The 25,304-nt window shown below is 39.8% G+C and overlaps 1 protein-coding gene across 2 annotated transcripts; it reads right to left on the bottom strand.

Moving 5' to 3' along the window:
- Positions 1–1,525: 1,525 nt before the first annotated feature.
- On the bottom strand, positions 1,526–21,767 carry LOC119732202 (N-acetylglucosamine-6-sulfatase-like). 2 transcript variants are annotated; one of them, XM_038205632.1, is made up of 13 exons: positions 21,553–21,767; positions 18,278–18,442; positions 17,603–17,662; positions 17,055–17,258; positions 15,358–15,423; positions 14,209–14,307; positions 13,806–13,976; positions 12,408–12,490; positions 12,131–12,249; positions 10,034–10,236; positions 8,582–8,692; positions 3,399–3,509; positions 1,526–2,760 (listed from the first exon to the last, which is right to left on the bottom strand). In XM_038205632.1, exons 2-13 carry the CDS (start codon positions 18,401–18,403, stop codon positions 2,578–2,580), a joined length of 1,536 nt encoding a protein of 511 aa, XP_038061560.1. In that variant the 5' UTR covers positions 18,404–18,442; positions 21,553–21,767; the 3' UTR covers positions 1,526–2,577. The 2 variants fall into 2 exon arrangements, with proteins under 2 accessions (XP_038061560.1, XP_038061559.1); XM_038205631.1 differs by lacking the exon at positions 3,399–3,509 and adding an exon at positions 4,624–4,734 and having other exon boundaries at positions 21,553–21,761.
- Positions 21,768–25,304: the final 3,537 nt, after the last annotated feature.

Here is a 25,304-nt window from a genome sequence, read left to right as displayed (position 1 = left end):
GGAGTATTGAAACATGTGATGCAATCAAGCTAAATGAGACATTTGTCAGACTTTTTATTAAGGGAATAAATGTGTGCTTCGGAGGTTTTTATCACTCTGTTTAAGACCACTTAGAGTCTGGGTGCTGATAATTACCCGAGCCGGAGGCGAGGGTAATTATCAGCACCCAGACTCTAAGTGGTCTTAAACAGAGTGATAAATACCGACGGAGCACATATTTATTCCCATTCATAAATACCTTTTCGGCAAGAAAAATCATATAATTCGTTCAAAACATCCCGATTTTGTTCAACAAATTCACTTTATGCTTTTTGAAACATCAATGGAGTGTTCAGCTGGCGAGTAAGATGTAAACAACCCTTTTATGGACATTGACACGCGCGTATCATGTTCTGCGCGATGTCGCGCAGAACGCACCTGGCGCGTTGCGTTTTGAATTTAGAACTTTAAAATTCTGACTCCCTGGTAGTGTTGCGCATGCCTACGTGAGGATTGTGAACATTCAACCAATGAAACGATAAGAGGCACTGGATTTTTAGGAGTCCACATTTTATTGTGACACTGGAAAAGTATTTAAGACCAGCCAGCCATGTCTTTATCATCCGTTTAAGACCGGCCACGTGACGGGCTCTCGACCAATAGGAATGCGTAAACTGTCTTAGGTATTTATGAATTGGAGATACAGGCCAAAATAAGATCACTTCATCACATCACTTCATGACATCTCTTGGTGTTCCGACTTCCATAATTTTTAAACTACAGATGGTATCAGCATGCGGTTTTCACAGCAGTAATGCTGAGATTGTGCTCTTTTCAAATCATGTAGCTTGATTGCATCACATATGTGATGCGATCAAGCTACATAAGTCGTTTGTCGACTAAATGAGTCGCATAAGTCGTTTGTCGACTAAATGAGTCGTTTGTCGAATCATGTAGCTTGATTGCATCACATATGTGATGCGATCAAGCTTCATGAGTCGTTTGTCGACTAAATGAGTCGTTTGTCGACTCTGGTTATTTTTTTGTTGTTTTTGTAAGAGCACAATCTCAGCATTACTGCTGTGAAAACCGCATGCTGGTACCGTCTTTAGTTAAAAAATTATGGAAGTTGGAACACCAAGAGATGTGATGTGATGAAGTGGCCCTATTTTTGGCCCGAATCTCAAAATAAAAATTCCCAACAAATAACCTATGCAGCTTGATCGCATCACATATGAGGTTTCAGCAAGAAACATCGTTCAAATACTGTTGAAATGAATCTTGCGAATCAGCATTTGTCGCGTTTGGCTGTTTATCAGAAGTTGCCTGGAAAATTTTGCCCTTTGCGAAAATTGAAATTTTTGGCATAACTAATACCGGCGCGAAGTGGTTAAAGTGGGTAAATTTGGGTAAAAAATTATAAAAAGTGGTTTTACCCTCTCTGAACAGCACCCTCCTATCGTGTTCATATCTCAAAAGGCTAATGAAAGGCAAGGTTATATACACAGGGCGTATATAAAAAAAACCATAACAGACAAAAAAATAATCGTAATTCTACAAAACCAGTGATTCAACCAGTTTTCTCCTCTTTTATGTAACACTTCGCAGCTTGCGACGCGTCGTATGATCCATTCACAAAAATTATGTTTCTTTGTAAGTTCCTGGACAAAGGCTTCAAACATGTAGCCTGGCGTATTGCAGATGAAATTTCAAAGTAGCTTACGGTCCACCCCAAACTTGACTTCCTTTTAAAACTGCATCGTACGTCCGCCATTTTGTTATACATTTTAAAAATGTCCGAGAGGATATCTGACGACTCTTTGCTGAATATCAGACCGACTATTTACTGTGCAGTGAATAAATACACATAACAGTGACCTTGTGTTATAAATACACCTATGACGCACTGACAAGTTTGGTGAAATGAATCGCAGGACGCATTACAGATGTGACGCATCGTAAGGTATGATGAGTTTCATGAAATCAAGTGCAGGACCATGAAGGTTTGAAATGAGGTGTGTTTCAACCATAGAGCAATATAAAATTACTAGAGCGCTAACTTGATGTACAAAGTAATGCCTGATGGGCGCATCTATGTTTGTGCACAAACCTATGGAAAACCTGAAATTGTGTACGGCTTTTGTACGGCTATTTGCATATCTGTGTTTGTATTCCATAGCGGTGCGTCATCGAAGCCAATACGCCCAAAACCGAAATGCACAATCAGGAAATGAACGTTTCATTTTGCTCTACGCAAACAGCGCAACTTGTGACTGAAGATACTTTTCGCCGTGACATTTTTTAACCGTCATGATGCACTTATGTTGTTTGCATATCTTCTACTTGCGCATTGCATTTAGAGTACACTTTTAAAATTCAATCCATCTATTTTGATTGTGTTCTACGAACACGCAAATAAGTTCAAAATGTCTGCGCCCAGAGCGGCTTCAAAGCGTCTCCGCGCACAAGAATGAAGAGTTAGCGCTCTAGTAATTTAATATAGCTCTATGGTTTCAACTAGGAATATCACGAACCAACCAAGCATTTCCCAATGGTCCTTAATCAAACTTTCCCTGTGGTTCTTAAACACTGTGGTTCTTAAACACTGCCCTCTATTTCTACGTTGTCGGGAGGGACCAGCTGACGGCAGCCGTTTCCTTTGCACAGTTGAAGCAGGATCAGTTTTTTGTGCATGGCGGCCAAGTCCGGTGGCTTGACTGACTTGATGGAGTTGGTCAACTGGTGAGGATCTTTGATCAGATCGTAATATTCCTGGAAGGACTGCAATAACGACAACGTGGGAAAAGAGTGAGAAGAAACACTTGCAACCAAAGTCAAAATCCCATCAACAGATTCTTTCATTTTCCCAAATTGATTTTCAATCAATACGTTTTTTTTCAATTTTGGTAGTCTAATCTGGGATGCACTGGGGCTACAATGGCACAAAAAACAACCACCTGAATTATTGTGGGGCTTCAAATCATTTCAAATTTGCACAGTAATTATTGTTACTTTTATACTTTTATAAAAATATAAAAATCTATTTTCTGGGAACGAAACTAAAAAACCAAATATCATGTGAGAGCAGCTTTAACTTGGAAGAACTCTTGAATTGTCAGAATGAATGTGAAGGACTGAAATAACAAAAAATGTTCACATTTAAATCTTATCAGCCATCAAGCTTGGACAAATATGATTATATGGTTATGCCGAAAAAGTCTAAAATTGACCCAAAAAAATTCTTTCCGTTACAAGCAATAAACCTCCTGGAAATGTAACAAACAAAGCCCCTGCATTTTGTCCTTTGGAACTTCAACAGCCAAATAAGAGTGCCCATCGGCACAATCTTAACTCAGGCAAAACATTATGGGTACAATATTCTCACGTTTGATCTTACAAATGAACAATTTGCTGAGTACCTCAGAGTCCACCATTTCACAATATGTATAGCTGGACTTTGCGTCTATGTGACGTAAACAGCTGAACGTGTTGTTCTTGCTATCTTCACACACACAGTCAGGTGAGCATTGCTGTAGTGGTGTGATCCACAAGCAACAACAGGGAAGGAAAAAGAGACAACAATTTTAACCAAAGTTAAATACATTTGCTGACCCTTTCGCATGGCATAACCTTCAGGTCACTTTTGAGGTCAAAATAGTTTTAATTTTGTAACTTTTTTTTATTTCCCCAATTCATTCCTCCAAAGTTTGTTCCAAAGAGGAACTCCAAACTCTCATAACCAAACATGTAGTTGCCATACAGCGCGTCCAAAAATACCCGCAATATTTTTTTGCGAGGCTCTAGCGTTGCTGCTGAAACACGTACCGCCATTATTTTTATATCACTTTAAAGCTTGGAATCCTAACTTTATCCTCGGTAAGTATTGGTTTGATTTTCAAAAAGGTTTTGAAATTATTCGTGTTCAAATAAAAGCATGTCAAAAAAAAACTCAACCGGTTTCAAGGAAAATTAATCATGCACATTTTTTCTAATGTGGAAATTCTTCATCATGTTCATGATGTGACGATCTCGTTGCCTTTTACTTTTTGTGTTTCCTTTTCTTTTCGATCCACGTAGACTACACCTAATAAATATATTCACAATATTTGTTCTTTGTTTCAAGTTCAACGTCTTTCTAATATAAATCAACTGCTTTTTTGTTCATTTCACAAGCTTGTTGACCCGAGCTTTCATCTGATATACCGCATCATTGATTTTCCTTGAAATCAGTTGAGTTTGTTTTCGACTTGCATTTATTTGGACACGAATAATTTTAAAACTCTTTTAAATATCAAACCAATACTTACCAGGCCTAAAGTTAAGATTCCAAGCTTTAAAATGGTATAAAAATAATGGCGGAACGTGTTTCCGTGCCGACACTAGAGCCTAGCAAAAAAAAATTGCGGATATGTTGGGACGCGCTGTAGTAGAGAGGTGACATTTTTGAGAGGTGAAAAAATGTGATCTTTTCAATGAGCCATGAGAAAGAGCCAGCAAATAGAAAAGGTTCTTACTGGACACCCTACAGGCAGTTGACAGTGGTACATTTTCAAAGCTGGATTCTGATTGGCTGCTGCCAATTACCATGCCAACCACCTCTAGCGTTATCCAGCATTCACCCGATGGCCTGACATATTGTTATACCTCTGTGTCACTAATTTCGCAATACATGGTGCTGACGCCGGGATGGATAGAGCGAACGCAGGAAAACGTGTTGTTCTTACTGTCCTCACAAACACAACTTGGGAAGCAATTCTGGTAATGCAAAGCGGCATGACAAAAACAGCAAGGAATAGGAAAAAAAATATGAGAAAAGAAAACAGTATTAGAAATGCAAGCTTTGCAGCCATGAAGGATCACATTTGTGATGCGATCAAGCTAAATGAGTCGTTTGTCAGCCAGGCTAATTGAATTTTGGTGTTTTTCTTTTTTTTACATTTTTGAATAGAGTTATCTTTCAGTATATGTTTGGTGAAAACCCTATGTGAATACGACTTCCCTTTCAGAAGTTTTGGGACTTAGAACACAGGCAGATCAGAAAGAAGAAAACAGAGAAATCAACGAGTCAAAATTGAAGTGTTCATTTAGCAACAATAAACATGTATGCTTCATTTCAGGTTATTGAATATTAACTCCTTAGCAAAAATGTCACATTTTAACTACTTTTTCTCAGAAAGAAATAGTTGACATGAAAGAGGACATAATGGTATGTAGCCTTCCGATTTTACAACAAAGTCAATTTTGAAATTTACTCCCCTTCCGACCTATTTTGGGCTGTACCTTAAAATCACAATTTCCGACAAACTAATCATTTAGCTTGATCGTATCACACTTGTTAACAGCTCGTCCCAAAATATCAGAGAAAATTTTGTCAAAATGTGATTTTTATTTTTGTCATGAATGACATCTTTAATACCTACAGTTTCAGGTTTCATTCACAGAAATGTCGATTTTGATGAACAAAGAGGAACATTTTGTCGGGTATTGTGAATATTCAAAGTTTAAAGTTTTGAATCAATTGATCCTCACAAAATTCCAAGACTTTTCCAGGCCTGGAAATTAAAAAAAAATTGCGTGACTTTTCAAGGTTTTTTTTTTTTCAGGCAGCAGGAACCATGTGCAAATGTGCATATGTTGCTCACAGCATAAGCTAGAATTTGTCTATGCGATCTCTATGCATAAAAACAGCAGTGACAAAGAGAGACGAAATGCTGCCATTGCCATTGGGGGGAAAAAAAGCTCCATTGGAAGAGGCTATGGGTTTGTGCACATTTATAAATTTGTCATGCGTACAACAGCAGATCTACAAAGGGGGAGGGGCTGGGGGACATGGGTTAGAGGGTTGGGCACCATCTTCCTATAGGGGACGCTGTACAAAGCTGTCTATTATTGACGGTATCCAACAATAGGTGGCGCTCTTCAACACGGCAAATTTGCCGATGGACGCATGATTTTGCCCACAGTACAATTATTCTGACCTAAATGCCAGTGCATGCTGAGTGGATTATAGTACCAATGTCCGTAGAAAGGTTCTTGGAGGCCATTTCCCCGCCCCCCACCCCCTAAATCCACCGGTGCATGCATAATTTGTGCATCACGTGCGCGAACTATTTTGCAAATGCCCCTCGCAAGCGAGTTTCCATGAGCAGTGACACAGTGCAATTACAGGTAACTGTTCCTGCACACAGTTCATACATCCAAACAAAGCTATCTTTCTGTCAGTTATTCAAGTCAATTAGGACCTCAATGGAAATAAGTTTTTAAAACTTTGTTTGCGTTATCCCTGCTTTTTCCACTGGATGGGGGACGCTCTATGTTTAATTTTTTAATTCAAATTTTCTTGTTTAATCTTAAACTGATCTGTATCGTTATTATGTGGAAATTGTGAATAAATAAATCAAATCAAATCAAAGTTAATTCCAGCAATGCTACCATGTTTTTAAGTAAACTACAACGTATTGCGATGCATTTTCAATTTTGGAATGTTAGGGTAAGTTCAGTGACGCACTTGAAACAACTGAGGCAAAGCTGAGGTGGTTGAGAAAGGAACGGCGATGCAAGCCCAAATCTTTGTTTTTTCTACTTACAGCACAAAAGTCGACATTTTTACAGCCAAAGTCACCGTGGGGTAACCACTCCCCTTCGTGTTCTATCAGAAAATCTCGGTTCACTTCTGGTGACTTAATTTGTTCAAGTGGAAATTTAAAGGGAAACAAAATACAAAGAAGACTTATGTGACAGACCAAACATGAGGCTGCATTTTTCTGTCAGTACAACTCAATATTGATATTCCAAAATACAAGAGCAAGTCTTTTATTGGTTAAATGAGAAAAGTAAACTTATTACAAGAAACCTAACTTTCCAGTACTCAATTATGTTTAATATTAAACAACATCCACTCACAACGTCAAAATCTTAAGGTTATGTTAGAAATACAGCAGCTGATTTCGCGAAACAGTGCGTCACTTACGCTATGCGTAGGACTTACGCAACTAATTTATTGCGAAATCGATCGATTTCACGAAACTTCGTGTAGCTGTGAAAAGTTTTAATAATCTAAACATCTTGGGCAAGGATAATAATAGTATTTATGGCGGCTGTTTGTGTATAATTGTGTTCTTTCATGAAACAGCTGTTGCATCACCACCGCCCGCTGTTTTGAAAACAGTTTTGTCCAACTTTTTTCGGAATCGTGCAGCAACTATTTTGCCACGAGTAAAATAGCAATTCATTCACTTCACACACAAAGCTGTGACTCGCACCTTTGTGAACTCGTGTAATAACAGGCTCCATGACAATCACAACACGCTGGTAAAATAGGGTCATTTCAGTCGCCACGCCACAACTTACGCCACCTAAAATGATTGTGTAAGTTACACCATACAGGCATGCAACTTGGAAGAAACTTAAAACAAGGAAACTCCAACCTTTAAAAGACTTTGTACAGTGTTTTTCAGTCTTGAATGGCATAAGTGTGAAGTGAAAAACGAGGAAATCAGCTGATCCTAGGAAAAGTTGCCTGCCTGACCATAATTTCTTGGGCAAGCCGCTAACTTACGCACTATGACACTTTCATGAAATTGTCGTACACTGAAATGTTGCCCAACTTACGCGATAAATTGTGGTGCAAGTGGTCTTAAGCTATTGCGTAAAGTTTCGTGAAATCAACTGTAGGTTCTTTATTTATGTTCAAGAAGCAGAAGGAATGTTCAATTTTAAAACTCACTACATGATGTCCTGAATTTTCTGGAATCGAAAGCTGACTGATTTTCCTAAGCAGAGAGGTCATAAAAACTTCTATTTTGATGCATTAAAAAAATTCCAAAAAGAGTCTTAAAGATCAATTCCCATGATGTGGCTGGTTTAATTTACTAGGATTTTTCATTGATGGTCAGAATATATATACCTTTTGATCAAGATATAGAGAGGCGGTGTTGCCTGGCCCTGACAGGCCTTGCTATGGGATATACTGCACAAAACGCAACTTGCAGGATTAGGTGACTACATCTTGCATTATCTCCACAAGTCTTGGGTCTCAAGACTTGCTTGTTGTTGCACGTTGTAGACCTGACCAGCAGCTTCCGAACAACGTAGAGTTTGCCTAGAATTTCCTATGTTAAGGTACATTTTGATCCAGATCTAGAGAGGCGGTCTTGCCTGGCCCTGACAGGCCTTGCTATGCTATTTACTGCACAAAACGCAACTTGCGGGATTGGGTGACTACATCTTGCATTATCTCCACAAGTCTTGAATCTAAAGACTTGCTTGTTCTCGCACGTTGTAGACCTGACCAGAAGTTTTCGAACAACGAAGAGTTTGCCTAGAATTTCCTATGTAAAGGTACCTTTTGATCAAGATATAGAGAGGCGGTGTTGCCTGACCCTGACAGGCTTTAAGCTTGCTTTGGGATATACTGCACAAAACGCAACTTGCAGGATTAGGTGACTACATCTTGCATTATCTCCACAAGTCTTGGGTCTGAAGACTTGCTTGTTTTTGCACGTTGCAGACCTGACCAGCAGCTTCCGAACAACGTAGAAGCTAGGATTTTTCATTGATGGTCAGAATAAAATGTAGGGGGAGAAAAAGAACTTATACTTACAGCGAGGAATTCGGTGTTAGGACAACCTTTGATTCCATTCACTTCATATTCTCCACTATGCTCAATGAGGCAGTCACGTGACAGACCACCCGTTTCTGTTGTACTTGGAATCTGCAACGTAGATAATGTTGAAAAAACGTTGAATGAATCAGCATCTCCAGTTATATTACAGTTCTTCCTTTGCCAACTTTTGTGCTTTGTTTTTTAATATGTCAAAAAGTTCAGGAGTAGACTTGGACTAGTTTTACTGCGGATTTATTATGGGGATTTACTCATTATGCACTTATGCACAGAAGAAAATAGCCATTTCGTTTGACGGTACACTACACAAAGGTTGAAATGTGGCCAAACAAAAACATCGGCCCCTCACACCAGTGGAAGGTATGAGTTAATTTCTGCATTCAATAGGGGACGTTGAACAATACAGGACAACGAGGCCACCCATTCCCGAAGGTCCCCAATTTACGATCGTGTACAAAACATACGGGAGGTCAAAGAGGGACAATAGGGGGTCCTGGATTGCAGGCAAATACACACTTGTGTGGGTTGATTTGGGGTTGAAGTGGGGGGGGGGGATGACACTCATTGTGTTTTTAGTCTTCCCGAAATTGTGAGGTGGGGAGGGGGCAACACAAGGGGGGAACAGGTCTCAAGCAGGGGGCCCGCATGCCCCACCTTCCCCCACCTTTTCCCACCACTCTTTTTCAGAAATAAGTTCATTTATACCAGAGATAAATATATTGCAAGAAGTTTTTTTAATAACCGATTGGCAAGGTAATTTACAATGTCATATGAATCCATAAAATCATAGAGTGCTTGGGCAGTTGGGGTGGTACATGAGCTAATGGGTTAATGCGGACATAGCCCCATAAATGTGGCCAATTTAATGGACTACCTCCGTAAATAAAGGCCACACTTCCATCATGTATAAAAACATGTTGAACTTTGTCAAATTTTGATTTTCACATTTAGGCTTAGTTTGTAGTTTATTTTTGCTTAAGAATCATACTCAACCTCTTTATAGGCTAATCAGAAAGTGCTGCCTTTTTCAGATGTCTAATTTTCGTGAAATTTCATGTTGAAATTTTGATACGCAAACTTGTGCAAACGAATCTGGAAATTCAGATGTCTAATTTTCGTGAAATTTCCAGATTCGTTTGCACAAGTTTGCGTATCAAAATTTCAACATGAAATTTCACGAAAATTAGACATCTGAAAAAGGCAGCACTTTCGAATTAGCCTATAAAGAGGGTGAGTATGCTTCTAAAGCAAAAATAAACTACAAACTAAGCCTAAATGTGAAAATCTAAATTTGACAAAGTTCGACATCAGTGTTTTTGTACATGGTGGAAGTGTGGCCTTTATTTACGGAGATAATCAAGTAAATTGGACACATTTATGGGGCTAATGCAGACAATGTTATTGTAATGCTACGTGGAAGGGGCAGTTTACCAGGACGGGCACCAGTGACAGGCCATCCACATCCTTTGGTGCTGGGTCACCAGCTAACTGTATCATCGTTGGCATGATGTCGATATTTAAGGCAGGATAGTCCGTGACAGAGCCAGCTTTAATCTTGGGACCTCGTATCAGTAGGGGTACCCTGATGTCAAACTCGTACAACTGTCGCTTGTCCATCGGCAAGGAAAACTGACCTGAAAGTAAAAAAACAAAACAAAAAGACAAGTGTGAGTGCACAATAAGCTCTGGCCGTCTTGTGTGAAAGTCTTGCATGAAATCAATCAAAATGATCCCTGCCAGAGCAAAAAAATGCAACGCCCAAAAATGGGACGCCGATGGCACATATGGAACACCATTCTTTGGAGTTATACATAGATTAGCATTTTGTGATAAATACCACGTGACTATAACATTACTGCATACATTTTTCCTCCATTTACAAACTTTTCACAAACATCTTTCCAAATTATTACAAACAATTTTTGTTTAAGTCCAAGGGTGTCGATCGCTTCTCAAAAGTGGGGGGGGGGGGCATACCTTGATAAGAACTAATGCGAGCACGAAGCGCGAAGCCCTGACGGCGTGGGGTTTGAAAAATTTGGATTCTGGAAGCTCTGTGGTGCAATCTGAGGCAATTTATGACCACTTTAACCAATTTTTTTTTTAGCAAACGATTATCATTTAAACATCATTTTTTAGTTTGGAGTCATTGACAAATGTGCATTTTGCCAACCACGCGTAGAAAGGTCTATTGAACATGTTTACTTGGTACATTGATATCATCTCGTACGGCAAGGAAGATGGAAAGACTGGTTCCCAATCCTCTATTATGACCTTGAATAAATTATGGAGGTGGAAACCAGTTTGCAGAGGTAGGCTTTATGTTGAATATTACATTTTATACAACACCTGAATAAATTCCCATCATCTGATTGGTGGATCGTTGATCACATGTCCTTAAATTATTCGTACCAACCCACGCCCCGCCCGAATAGCAATAATAGAAGTTCCATTCCACGGTAAATAGCATTTCCATTGCACGGTCACACTTTTGACAACTCTGACCAACCAGATGACGAGGATTTATTCAGGGTGTTGCATAAAGCAAATAATGAATGTTTCACCTTCGTGCAATGGAAAGAATAATTTTCATTCGGGGACGGATGCATTCGCCTCGTGCAATAGAACCTGCCACCTCATGAAATTATTCTTACCATTGCATTCACAAACATTCATTAGTTAAACAGCGTGTGTCAATAAAAACGCAGGATTAGAAACAAAAATATTAAGAATATAAACCACCCCTATTCATCATAATGTTAACCCTCTTTTCAAAGTACCTTTCCTTCTCTTCACTATGCTTTTTATCCCATCTCATTTTGACAATCCTGTCCAGCGATAGAGTACATTGAAGAAAGGTTATAAATTCCAAGCTGGTCTGATTTGTGAAATCACACATACCTAATGAAAGGTTTGAATTCAGTACAGGTGAAAGTATTTGTGGATCACAAAGAAGGACATGTGTGGCAGGATTAGGCTTACATAATCCTTTAGTCCACAATCAATGTTATTAGTCAATAATTCATGATGCTTTGAAACAATGATAGTCCAGTTATTAAATTTAAGTGATACTTATCATCAGTAGTTTCAAAGAAAGTTTTGTTCTGGTTTAATTGTCTTCAATGCATACCTGCATTGTACATAACTGGTCGTTGTGTTAAGGTCATTGAATCAGACCAACCCGCTTCAGAAGGGCTTCACAAAACTTGTCATAACTTTTGAACCAAAAGTCCAAATTCCACCAAACAAAAATCTTGTCAAAGATGAAATTATGGACAATCAAATCCTTATCAAATTAGGCACACCAGTAGCATAATTTTCTCAGAAAAAAATCGCTTTGAATCCTGCGTTTTTATTGACACACGCTGTATAGTCCTCTCCGCAATGTATTTATGCATGTGATTGATTGCACCCTGTCTGCCCACTTGCACAATGCAAGAAAGATGGCGGCAAAATGGTCCTTCAAGCCTCTCTGTTTCAATGTGCAGGAAGTACTTTGCCCAGTACTGAACAATGACAAAGCCTCACCTAAATGATAACCATTGTCTGAAGAAAAGATGATGTACGTCGAGTCCAGGAGCTTTCTGCTGTCCAAGGTGTCCACGATGTTCTTGACCATATCATCGACCGAGAGAAGAGTCCTCCATCTACAGACAAAACAGAAATCAAAATCAAAAAGATACTGTCAAACCTGCCTTCTTTTAAGCTGTAACTGTTCAAATCTGTCCGACTATCCAAGCATAATTTTCTCCAAACAGCACTGGTATTATGTAACCAATCTCACAAAATTAGTCTTTTTTTTTACCTTTTCCGGAAGACATCATCAAGTAATGTAACAGAATCCTTGGCCATTGGGTTTGGCGCATGTCTGATCAACCAGTGTTTGTCCTATTGACAAAAAATCAGTAAGTAAAACAAAAATGATGAATTTCTGAAGTACAATACGGCATGCGATCCACAAACACAGACATGTTTGTATTTGCCTGCAATTAGGGACCCCCTATTGTCCGTCTTTTGTTTGTACTAACTTTTTAGGAAGACCTCCCATATGTTTTGTACACGAATCCAATAGGGGACCTCTCGGGAACTGGGGACCCTATTGTCCTCTATTGTTCAACGTCCCCTATTGAATGCAGAAACAAACTCACACACCCAGCTTGTTTTTACTTTACTCATGAGGACCTGATCCTTTCCTTCTTTTGTTCCCTTTTGTTTGTTCTTTACCTTTTTCTCGACAGCTCCCATAAGGTTTGTACAAGAAATTCTCCCGAGGACCTGGGCCATTGTCCCAAGTCCTCAGTCTGAATGGATATCCAACCCACACAAAATTCTTAAATGGTTTAACGAAACATGCAGTACAAAATCGAAGAGGCGATGCACATTGCATTTTGATAACACTTTTTCCAAAACATTTGGCACCATTTATGAGTGAATGAGATAGATCTTTGGACTTTACATGAATTCAAGTACATAATCTGTTTGACATTTTCGCTTGGATTTTCCAAAAAGAAAAATATCATGGCCAGAGTGCAAATTGCCGACAGACACATGCACTCTACATTAGATACATGGGACGAAATTTGGTGGGTCAAATAGAACAATTCAATCAATGATTCAAGGTCAATATTACAGTTGTGTTCCCATGCCTTTCAACAAACTCAATATTTTCTATTATTTAATTTTCAACTTGTATGTTAGTCCAACCATAAACCTCCTCCTTATTTTTTTTTGACATCTGCATCCGTCTGAAAAAAAGGTTTTTGTTTTGGGTACGAACAGATCCACTTTGCGAGCAGACTGGCTCCCGGTCCATACATTATCAATACCGATTGTGGGGCAGGAACCAGTCTACCCCGTGAGATCGGATATATTGTCTGGCAGCCAACAAGTCAAAATTGTAAAGTAATAATTCAATCACTAAACATGTGCCAATTTTTGGGGGTCAATGTGTTATTCAAAAGTGACCAACTCTTGCATTGCTGGAAAAAATAACACTTTAGAAAAGGAATCTATTTAATTGGGATGAATATTCACATAGTACACCGCTTTAATATTGAAAAGAATGGTTCAAATGTATATCATAAGAACAACCGGTCTCGTGTTGCAATCTCGTGTTGCAATCTCGTGTTGCAATCTCGTGTTGCAATCTCCTGTTGCAATCTCCTGTTGCAATCTCGTGTTGCAATCCAACCTAATATCTCACCGTTCCTGCTTTGTTGAAGCTGGGGCCCCTTGGAGCCGCATTCTTGGTATAATTCTGGACATACTGAGGGGCGGAGTCAAAAGGGGCGTGGCAGGCTGGCGTGGAGACCATGACAAAGAAGGGCGGGGTCGTCGTGCTTTGCTTCTCTAAGAACTCATGGGAACGGTTGTTCTGTAAGAAAAAAAGCGTGAACACAGTGTGAGGCATCAGCTTCAGGAGGATTTTCAAAATATGAAATGATCTCCACACAGGGCTTGTAAAGAGAAATACAAAAAGGATTAACTTGTTACGACTCACTAACAATTCAGTTTTGTCATCTCTTATTTATCCCGTCTTATTTACAACAGGAATGCAAAATAATTATTATGATATTCACAATTACAACCAAATCCAGGCAACTCACAATGAGGTCCGTCAGGTAGTCTTTGTTATAATCATCTCCGTGCTCCTCAGCTTTGCCATTCACAGACAGCGTGTAATTGTAGTAGACTGAGTTTTTCACCTGGGAGAGAAAAATACAAACACGTGTCATTCAGACAGTGGGCTCCATACACAGTTCTCCCCTCCCCCCGCCCCCCCCCCCCCCCAGCCTCAATGGTTATAAAGAGAGATTTGGGGGGATAGTCGTTGTTCTACTCGTTGTTTTTCATCTACTCAAGTACTCGTCCTGGCACAAGTAGAAGCAGGTACTCGTGAGTAGCAATTTAGGGTTTAGGGTTCACGGCTTAATACGTCCCCTGCAAACAGGGAATCCCTCCCTCCACCTCTCTCTCCCTAGGATTCCATTCGTCCAAAAAAAAAACATTCAAGTAAATGACCCAAAACGTCGCACAGTAAGGATATCTCAGTGCTGAAAAATGTGGTGTGACAAGCTATTTGCTTGTAAGCTACTTCCTGTTATACTAACATACATGTCATTTTTTCGCCTTTATGAAAATTGGTTAAAGGGAATATACATTTGCAAACATCGAAAAACAAAACTACCTATTTTTTACGAAATACCTAACTACGATGTTGGTAAATGACAGTCTAAAGCATCCAGTAAAATTATGGCACCTGGTGTGAAGTCATTTTCAAGAAGAGTTGTATTTTGTATCAATTTCCAACGGTGGTCAGCCGACCAGCGTTGGTAACCTAACTATTTTTCAACTACTGCTCCAAAAAATTTACCATTTTTTTACACTCCAAATTTTGTTTGCTTTTGGTTACATGTTCGTGAACGGGTGCAGGCAAGCTAGACTGGTTTCCTTACTCACAATTTTCCGGCATCTACAAATTGATCAATTTCATCTTTTAGTGGAGTCAGGGAGCCAGACTACTTGAGAACATTTTTGTTTTTCTTGGTTATTCCAGCATTTTCGAACACAAAACTTCAAACAATATTTGATCTATTATACTAACCCTCAAATAGTTCATTTCTGAAAATTACAGCAAAAACCAATGATGTACATTCCCTTTAACTACATCGCATTGTTCAAATCCCGGTTTCAAAATATTTCATAAAAAAATATTTATGGGCACTTATATTTCTTCTCCTTTTTTGTTTCCTTACCAGACCGTTCCATTCATCCCACCCTGGTGGTATATGGGCAACTCCTCCAGCATCTTTAGTCCCATACTAGACAAAAAAAAGACAAAACCAAAAACATGTATGGCAGGTCTATTAAACCTAAGAATACATGGAATTTTCAAATGGAAGCAATTGGGAAATGCAATTTTTGTTTTTAAAGTTTAGGTTGCATGATATAACATAACAGCCTTTGGAAGCACCAAGTGCATTGGGGGGGGGGGGGGGGGGGGGTGCGGAAGTGCATACTACAAAAATGTCCTGTTCCAACTTGAGAAACATGGATAAAACGTCAGTTTGTTTACTTCGGGAAGAATCACTTCAATAAGAAAAGAACAGCCCCAGTTTGGAGATTAGATTATTAGAACTTGATTTTGGATATCATGGGGGAAAAATGACATCATATTAATATCACCTTCACATTCTAATGATTAACCCTCCTGCTATTTAAACAGTCACAGACAGTCAAATTTCACTTCCACTTCCCCTGCTGTACTTTTAACAAAGGCTAGTCACCAGCAGTCAGATCATATGTCAAGCAAGCACTGTGACTAGTCAAAGTCAGTCAACAGATCACGAACAGGCAAAGCAGGAAAGTTGTGGGCACAGCTGGCTTTTCAATTACCCCCAGTCAAAGCAAAGGCCAAGTTCGCGCAAGGACTATAGTTGACCAATGGTTAACTAACGTTTGCCCGAACTCTGTCTAGTCGACGGTGGTTGACTACGCTAGTCGACTAATTGGAACCAGCCTACTGGGGTTGGTTGCTTCGCTGGTAACCAATAGCCACGCGCATTCATAACGCTAGCAGAGAGCCAGGATCCAGAAGTTTTGCGATGACATTTTGACCAGCGTTTGACTAGAGACATTTGCACGTTGCTATCAGTGCGCAGGCGTAAGGTACGTCACAAATCAACCACTAGTCGACTAATGGTCCTTGCCCGAACTTGGCCAAAGCTGTAGGGCCTATCCAGTTACATAAACAGTCAGAGCCAGTCAATACTGCTCTATGTAGACTGGGAGCTCTTAACTGTTGAAAAGAGTCACTTGGTTGATTTCTACTGACAGGACAACTTGGCACAGAATATATGTTTGCATAGGAGGGTTAACAGTCCTGAAACCTTAAATTTTAACCTTTTTCACATGCTCAAGAGAGTTAGGGTTGACTTTCACTACACGTATCCAGGCATTTTTTCTCCCTAAGAAACCAATTCCTTTAACCTACCAAAATCACCACTGTCAAGGAGCACAAATGCCACAAAACTTCCCGGATGATTGTGCCAAGGATCTAGAAATGTAAGGGAACCTTCCACCATTCTCCAACATCAGCAATAATACCATGCTTAACCGTAACTCCCTAGCGTCTTTTACTAGGAACTGGACCAATTCCATCAAAATCCATCAATCACTGTGCGTCTAATATAAAACTGCACATGACATAATGGAATCCACCACTGACGCACTGGTTGACATTCTTGGACTTGCTACACATGGCTTTTATCACAATAGCAGTACAGGAAGCTAGGCAAAATCAATCTGATACCCCTAGCACTGCTTCAGGTCATTAGGCCCAAGTCCATCATACTCCATCAATATTTAGTCACGCCAGGCCTTCTGGACCAAGTCCCCAAAATCCACAAAAGGGTTTATCCACAAAACAAGAACAAATAGCGACACTCCTAACCTGGTTCAAGTACTTCCCGGCAAAGAAAGTTTTGTACCCCATTCCCCTCAGGTATGTAGCAAAGGTGGTCTTTTCTGGCCCCTTTTGCCAATCTGCGTTGCTGCAGCCACCCGAGATGGAGTTATTGTAGGCCTTGTGGTTATGAACGTAATTCCCAGTCAGGATACTGGACCGACTTGGGCAACACAGAGGACTAGTAGTAAACTGAAATAAAAGCAAAAAGTCGTTAACGTTCATCTATGTACATGTTCCGTATTGACCTGAAAAAAAATCTGGGTTTTGGTACTGGTATTTAAAACCTTTCATTATATATGCTTTCATTTGATAAAATCTAGATTTTTCAGACAAATCTCTTTTTCATATTTGGCGCAACAAATGAAATGACGCACTCTTTTTTAGAAGTCAAAATGTTGCCAAAATTTCTGACAAAGTACCAAATATCTCTACTACAGTATGAAAAATGGGGCAATTTTTGTGTTTTTTAATTATTTTTAAATTTGTCGTTGAACTTTGAATACGACAGAATGAAATGAAAAGTTTTCTCTTACCATGTTGTTGAATGTCATTCCTTGTTTGCCAATCAGACTGACCGTGTTGACTAAAGGAGTCTAGAAAAAGAATGAAAATAGCAAAAAAATTACGTGTTTACGTGGGAAAAAATAAAATAAAATAAAGTCTGTTGCGAGCCAATGTGGCTCATCAGGCTGGCGTTTATCTCCGGTTTCAGTAGCATGAAACGACTGAGAATATTTCTATTCTCCCTGGATGGGATGCTAGTCCATCGCAGGTTCTCCCCAGCTAATGCCGGTACCTATTTATACTCCTGGGTGGAGAGGGGCAAGTGGGGGTGAAGTGCCTTGCCCAAGGACACAATATATGACCAGCGGCTGGATTCGAACCCCGGACCCTCTGATCATGAGTCACGAACCCCAACCACTAGGCCACACACTCCCCTACATGGGTAGTAAGACAATTTGTTCATTAAAATATGAGCTAACTTTGTACATGTATGTAACGATAATTAGCTCAAGAATTCTACATATATGGGGCACAAGAACAGTTGAACAGTTCTTGTATCACTTCTGCAATCCTTATTTGTGATACTGAAATTCTGCAGTGAAAAATGTGCAAATGTGTTTCCTAAAGTTAAACGCTATTGCAGTGACAGAAACAGCTTTTTATCCTGCAATAAAAAAGGAGAAATTGCACTCTCATGTCCTTACCATTCCATTCATCGTCACGTCCTGATCGTCAGTCAAGATGAAGACGATATTTGGCCGTTTGCCGGCACCAAAGACCATCATCACTGTGGACATCAGAACGCAAAACCTCCACAGAAACTCCATCATTTGCTCACTGATCTTGAAAATGGGTCGTCCAGAAATACACTGCAGAACAGAAATAATTTGTGATTATTTATTATAATCTATTTCTAGGAATGAAACCAATGATTTCTCTTAACACCCCCAGCACAAGCCTAAAAAAGGGGTAGAGAGAAGACTATGAAAAATGTTTAATTTTGGATGTGGGTGAAAAACTCCAGAGGAGTATTTCGGGAAACCCATGGAATCACGCTGGGACTGAAAAACACTATCCACATAACAAGCCCAGGTCAAAATGGTAGAAGGAGAGAAAAGAACCAACGCACTGACCTGATTGTTTACAAACTATCTGATTCAAGATGTAAATATAAAAATGGACACCAGAAAAAAAATAGAATTGTATTTATATACTCTCAGTGCACAAAAGGAACTAGTGCAACTGCTAATTCTAGGTCAACCACACGTACACGTACTTCAGAGATGTTCAAGGTTCAACATTGACCCTAACCGAACTCAACCCATCAAAGTTCATCAGCAAGTTTTGTTTAAATCTGTTGTACCCCTAAACTGATGGTCTTTTACACTGGGGTTGGCATACCTCCAGAAACTAAGTCCAACAGTGTGTGTGTGTGTACAATTTCCCATGTCGGTGTTGGAATTCGCCAGAATGGGTATGGTTCCTAGGAAATTAGGCTGGGGAGTTAGGGTTTATCAACATTTTTACTAGTTTCCACATGCTGCTGACATGACATGTTAATCATTAATGATGTCAGGCATGTCAGGTGTTCCAATCCATCCAATCACAGATCTTGTACCATAATAAGGGAATAAATGTGTGCTCCGGAGGTTTTTATCACTCGTTTAATACCGCTTAGAGTCTGGGTGCTGATAATTACCCGAGCCGGAGGCGAGGGTAATTATCAGCACCCAGACTTTAAGCGGTATTAAACAGAGTGATAAATACCGACCGAGCACATATTTATTCCCATTCATAAATACCTTATCCGTAAAAAAATATCAAATAATTCGTTCAAAAAATCCCGATTTTGTTCAACAAGTTCACTTCATGCTTTTTGAAACATCCCTCTAGCAAAATAATGGAGTGTTCAGCTGGCGAGTAAGATGTAAACAACCCTTTTATGGAGATTGACGCGCGCGTAACATGTTCTGCGCGATGTCACGCAGAACGCACCTGGGGCGTTGCGTTTTGAATTTAAAACTATAAAATTCTGACTTGCTTGTAGTGTTGCGCATGCCTACGTGAGGATTGTGAACGTTCAACCAATGAAACAGTAAGAGGCACTGGATTTTTAGGAGTCCACATTTTATTGTGACACTGGAAAAGTGTTTAAGACCAGCTAGCCATGTCTTTATCATCCGTTTAAGACCGGCCACGTGACGGGCTCTCAACCAATAGGAATGCGTAAACTGTCTTAGGTATTTATGAATGACTGATATAAGTTGAATATCCTATACAGTGGCACTTGACCCCGATTTTGCTTGATGTCATCGCTGGTGAACATTTGTTAAGAATTTCTCAATGCAGTCTAAGCAATAATCTTGGTTTAGAAAAATCTGAGTTTTTAATTGAACGCATACATCAAAATGTGCTCACACACAGACGAAAACTTGAAATAATGACCCTTATTTATCACTAATAATCATGCTTTGTCTTATCTTAGTCTAATTCAGGTAGAGCTTTGTACACGAATGTTGAAATTAATACAATATGCATAAATGTCTCATGACATAACATGAACGTTCCGAGAAGAAGGAGACAGAATCCAAACCAATCTTTTTCTGATTTATGGTTCCGGGGGATGTTTTTAAGGGAAATAAGTATGAAATTGAAAAATGGTCTGATTTCCGTCTCGTGAATATCAAGTTACAACAATAATGTTGGCATGGAACTAGTCCGAGTAACTCAGCCCCAGCTTATTGCCTTTTTTAACATTCGGACATGGTCTGGCAACAGAACATGCAGGGTCCAAGCTATCATAATCGTTATCATTATCATAATTGATGCATCGCGTTCAGTATTGAATCGCACTCCGGATAGGGGGACAATTGAACGAATGCTGGGCACGACCACATCGCATTGTTCAAACACAAGTTGGAAATTTAACGTGTTCACAATCGCGAGGGGAGCTCTCAGAATTGAACAGGAAATTTCACCTTTCATCCGGACCTTAAGTAAACTTTAGTACCTCAATCTTAATCATCGATCCCCACTTGTACATGTACCTCAGGTGGCGTATCTAGTTATTTGGTAGTCCGAGTAACTTGGACCCAACTTATCACCTTTTTAAGAACTATGGGTATTACTCATGCATAATACCCATAGTTCTAGGGGTATCACCAAACCTAGCCCCATAAATGTGGCCTATTTACTGGACTGCCTCCGTAAACATAGGCCACACATCCACATGTACAAAAACGTGTCGCACTTCGCCAAATTTTGATTTTCACATTTAGGCTTAGTTTGTAGGGTTTTTTGCTTTAGAAGTATACTCACCCTCTTTAAAGGATGATCAGAAAGTGCTGCCTTTTTCAGATGTCTAATTTTTGTGAAATTTTGATACGCAAACGTGTGCAAATGAATCTGGAAATTTCACGAAAAATAGACATCTGAAAAAAGCAGCACTTTCTGATTATCCTATAAAGAGGGTGAGTATACTTCTAAAGCAAAAAAAACCTACAAACTAAGCCTAAATGTGAAAATCAAAATTTGGCAAAGTGCGACACGTTTTTGTACATGTGGATGTGTGGCCTATGTTTACGGAGGCAGTCCAGTAAATAGGCCACATTTATGGGGCTACACCAAGTCACCAAACCATGCCCGAATGTTAAAAAAAGGCGATAAGTTGGATCCAAATTACTCAGACTAGCATGGAACCAGATCAAGATTTGTCATGGCGAGTCCCCAAAATAAAATTAAAAAAAACAGTCACTGTGCATGTTCACACCCTGTGTACAAACCCTATGAGATCGAGACTGGTCTGAAAAATTCTAAGTGTTTTCCAACTATATCATACATGTCATATATGCGCCTTAAATGCTGGAATTTGTATCAAAGACAAAGTCACAAAGACAGTAGTCTATAGTGTAGACCTAAAACATGGCCTAGCTACCCGACTTAAAATTTAGGCCTACGAGGCTACATAAAATTTCCGAACCCCGAATTTCCTGTACAGGCAGTTTTAGTAGCCGTTGACTTGATGAGACGATCCTGTACTTATTGAGCTCTCGGCGGTGCTACTGAGGAAGGAGGACAATGAATGACCTTGAAAACAGCACGCTAGCCTAGCCAGGTACTCTGGACATGTGTGGCCGGCAGCTACCGGATGCTGGTGCAATGTTACGTCCATTAGTCAATAGTCACGCGCCTCTTGCATGTACCGCTGCCCTGGCGATCATGTGCATGAAACGTGTCAGGTGACCAGGTCATGTGACAAGCGTTTACAATTTAAAGGGAGCGCGCGCTGCCGGTGTGACAGGTAATTCTGTCCCCCTGGTAAATGTGTCCCCCCGGACACATTTGCAAGATACGTGGCAGTGATTATCACATGTGTACATATTCGTCTCCCTCTACAATGGAAATTCATCCAAAAGGAAATGTCGTTAAGCGCTATGATGGCAACACAGACTTATCCAAGGCGTTGTATCAATGAGACGAGGGCCATCGCCATGCATCGCCGCTCTATCGCGGTAGGATCGCGATAGATTTCACCGTACTCCAAATCGAAACGTTGTGTTCACATAATATCATCTATTAGACCAAATTAAATATTTTTATATTCATGAAGGGCAGACTAAAAGTCCAAAATGTATACCTTGTAGAGTGAATTCATAAAAACAATAAAGAGAACTGGCCTTCCGGCTTTCAAAAGAGGGGGACAAAAAACCCTGGGGGACAGAATTACCTGGATGGCGACATAATTGACGGGCCGGGGAGGACACTTTTACCTACGTAATTCTGTCCCCCCGGACAGATTTACCGGGGGACAGAGTTACCTTCCATCCCCCCCCCCCCCCCCCCCCCCCCACTAAAAAAATCCTGGCTACGCCACTGAATACACGTTATATTAAAATGGATTTTTGTACACTCATTTGTCACGATGTTTGACATCAAAAGATTTCATTTCATATTAAAAACGTCAAGTTATCAAGCTATTATAACCGTTGCAATACAGGATTTTAATTGCAACAAATACAATCCTAATGGAAGTCAACATGGATTTTTAACGTTTAGATTTGTTACGATCATATTATATTTATAGCTCCACGGTTTCTCACGCCATTCAAACGACTTATGCTACACATCGTGAAAACTAATTGCAGGAAATTTCAATTCAATCCATTTTGTATTTCTTGAGTAGTTCATCGGAAACGAGGTTGTTCTTTTTCTTCACTTGTGCAGCATCCGTATTGATGCGTTGTTGAGACCACTATTTATGTGGCGCGCCCTCTATTATAGTGGTCTCGATCTCCACCACCAAACCCGATTTCGGGCCAACAACTAAAGAAATACACGTTACATTAAAATGAATTTTTGTACACTCATTTGTCATGATGTTTGGCATCAAAAGATTTCATTTCAGAAAAAAACTCACATTATCAAGCTATTATGACCGTAACAATACAGGATTTTATTTGCAACAAATACAATCCTAATGGAAGTCGACATGGATGTTTAACGTTTAAAACACTAGATTGTTACGATCATGTTGTAATTATAGCTCCACGGTTTCTCACGCCATTCAAACGACTTATGCTACACATCGTGAAAACTAATTGCACGAAATTTCAATTCAATCCCTTTTGTATTTCTTGAGTAGTTCATCGGAAACGAGGTTGTTCTTTTTGTTCACTTGTGCAGCATCCGTATTGATGCGTTGTTGAGACCACTATTTATGTGGCGCGCCCTCTATTATAGTGGTCTCGATCTCCACCACCAAACTCGATTTCGGGCCAACAACTCAAGAAATACACATTACATTAAAATGAATTTTCGTACACTGATTTGTCATGATGTTTGGCATCAAAACATTTCTTTTCACAAAAAAATCCATTAATCAAGCTATTATGACCGTAACAATACAGGATTTTATTTGCAACAAATACAATCCTAATGGAAGTCGACATGGATTTTTAACGTTTAAAACACTAGATTGTTACGATCATATTATATTTATAGCTCCACGGTTTCTCATGCCATTCAAACTACTTATGCTACACATCGTGAAAACTAATTGCACGAAATTTCAATTTAATCCATTTTGTATTTCCTGAGTAGTTCATCGGAAACGAGTTTGTTCTTTTTGTTCAGTTGTGCAGCACCCGTGTTGATGCGTTGTTGAGACCACTATTTATGTGGCGCGCCCTCTATAGAACAAAACTTAAAATATTCTACGGCGTGCGGATGTATGTCTTGGCGGTGTGGCAGGTAATTCTGTTCCTCCCCCCCCCCCCGTAAATGTGTCCCCCCGGACAAATTTACCGGTTTCTGACCCCGTAAATCTGTCCGGGGGGACACATTTACCTAGGTAGATCTGTCCCCCTCCCTGGTAAATATGTTCCCCTGCCCAACGTTGAAAGTGTCCCCCTGGTAAATGTGTCCCCGTGTAAGTATCACCCATGCGATGATACGAGTCGTGTTCGTGAGCGCGCGTCGCCGCAAGTACATGCTGCAAGAATTGTGGCAGCGTTTATCGCATATTGTGTACATAATGTGTATCCCGCTACACAAAGGAAAATCATCCAATAGGAAATTTCGTTACGCGCTACGATGGGAACGCAGACCAATCCAAGTAGGCGTTATATCAATGAGGCGTCCACCGTGGAATAGGGCTTACACCGTACTCCGAATCGATCGAAACATTGTGTTCACATTTCACATCTAAGAAAGAGACCAAAAAGTTAATTTTTGTCACCTTCATGAAGGGCAGACTAAAGAGTAAAAAATGTATACCTTGTGTAGAGTGAATTCATGAAAACAATACAGAGAACTGGCCTTCTGCGTTGCAAAACTAGGGGGACAAAAAAACCTGGAGGGGACAAAATTACCTGAAGGGGGACATAATTAACGGGCCGGGGAGGACACTTTTACCTAGGTAATTCTGTCCCCCCCCCCCGGACACTCTTAACGGGGGGCAGAATTACCGTCCACACCGGCTATAGTATCACCATGGAGGAATTTGTATTCCTCCATGGTATCACCCGTTATATTATTATTACGGAGCAAGACTCCGGCGTTCGCCGTGGTCCATTACATCATATAGTAACCTATACTTCGTATCGTAGGAAAATAAACTGCTTAATTATTGCTGTCTTAATTGCTCAATTATTTTGAAGCAGCTGCTAGCAGCGAATACATCTGTGCTCATCTTTTCCAATAGGACCTGGGGCAAAATTTCACGGAGCTGCTCAGCACAAAAAAATTTGCTTAGCACAAAAAAGCTTGGCTTGAGCAGGTTACCAGCCAAAACTCCATGTGATTTCATGCTAAGCAAACAACAGCTGAATACTAATCACGAGCAGTATATCACATTCAATTCAATATAACATTTATTTATATCCAACCATGAACAAAATACATATCGTGTAGCATGTACTAAATATAAATGGAGTTTTGGCTGGTAACCTGCTTTTACAAGTCAGCCTTTTTTGTGCCAAGCAAATTTTTGTGCTTAGCAGCTTTGTGAAATTGGCCCATGCTACCACGTAAGAATGGATGTGTGAGTAACAGAAAGCAGGAGTATACTATAATTTTAGGAGTTGTTTCATTTACAAATATTTCATCACTTTACATCTGCGTAAAACACGACCTCAAACCAACCGTATCCGTGATCAATCAAGGGAAACTTTATTGAATTCAAAAATTAAAAAGGATACTGTTATTATTTTCAAAAATCTCGTAAGTCTCCCT

Source organism: Patiria miniata, unplaced genomic scaffold (assembly GCF_015706575.1).
Source record: "Patiria miniata isolate m_02_andy unplaced genomic scaffold, ASM1570657v1 HiC_scaffold_24, whole genome shotgun sequence".
NCBI lineage: Eukaryota > Metazoa > Echinodermata > Asteroidea > Valvatida > Asterinidae > Patiria > Patiria miniata.
The sequence above is the reverse complement of the archived record's forward strand: the minus strand, read 5'-3'. Positions and strand labels throughout refer to the sequence as shown.

Bases quoted from the DNA above. Each gene is read 5' to 3' on its own strand.
- LOC119732202 (XM_038205632.1), bottom strand. From the start codon at position 18,403: ATGATGGAGTTTCTGTGGAGGTTTTGCGTTCTGATGTCCACAGTGATG. The intron at 17,259-17,602 runs GTAAGAGAAAAC...CTTTTATTTCAG, and splicing joins GAATGACATTCAACAACATG to TTTACTACTAGTCCTCTGTG. The intron at 3,510-8,581 runs GTAAGTATAAGT...ACACCACTACAG, and splicing joins CTAACACCGAATTCCTCGCT to CAATGCTCACCTGACTGTGT.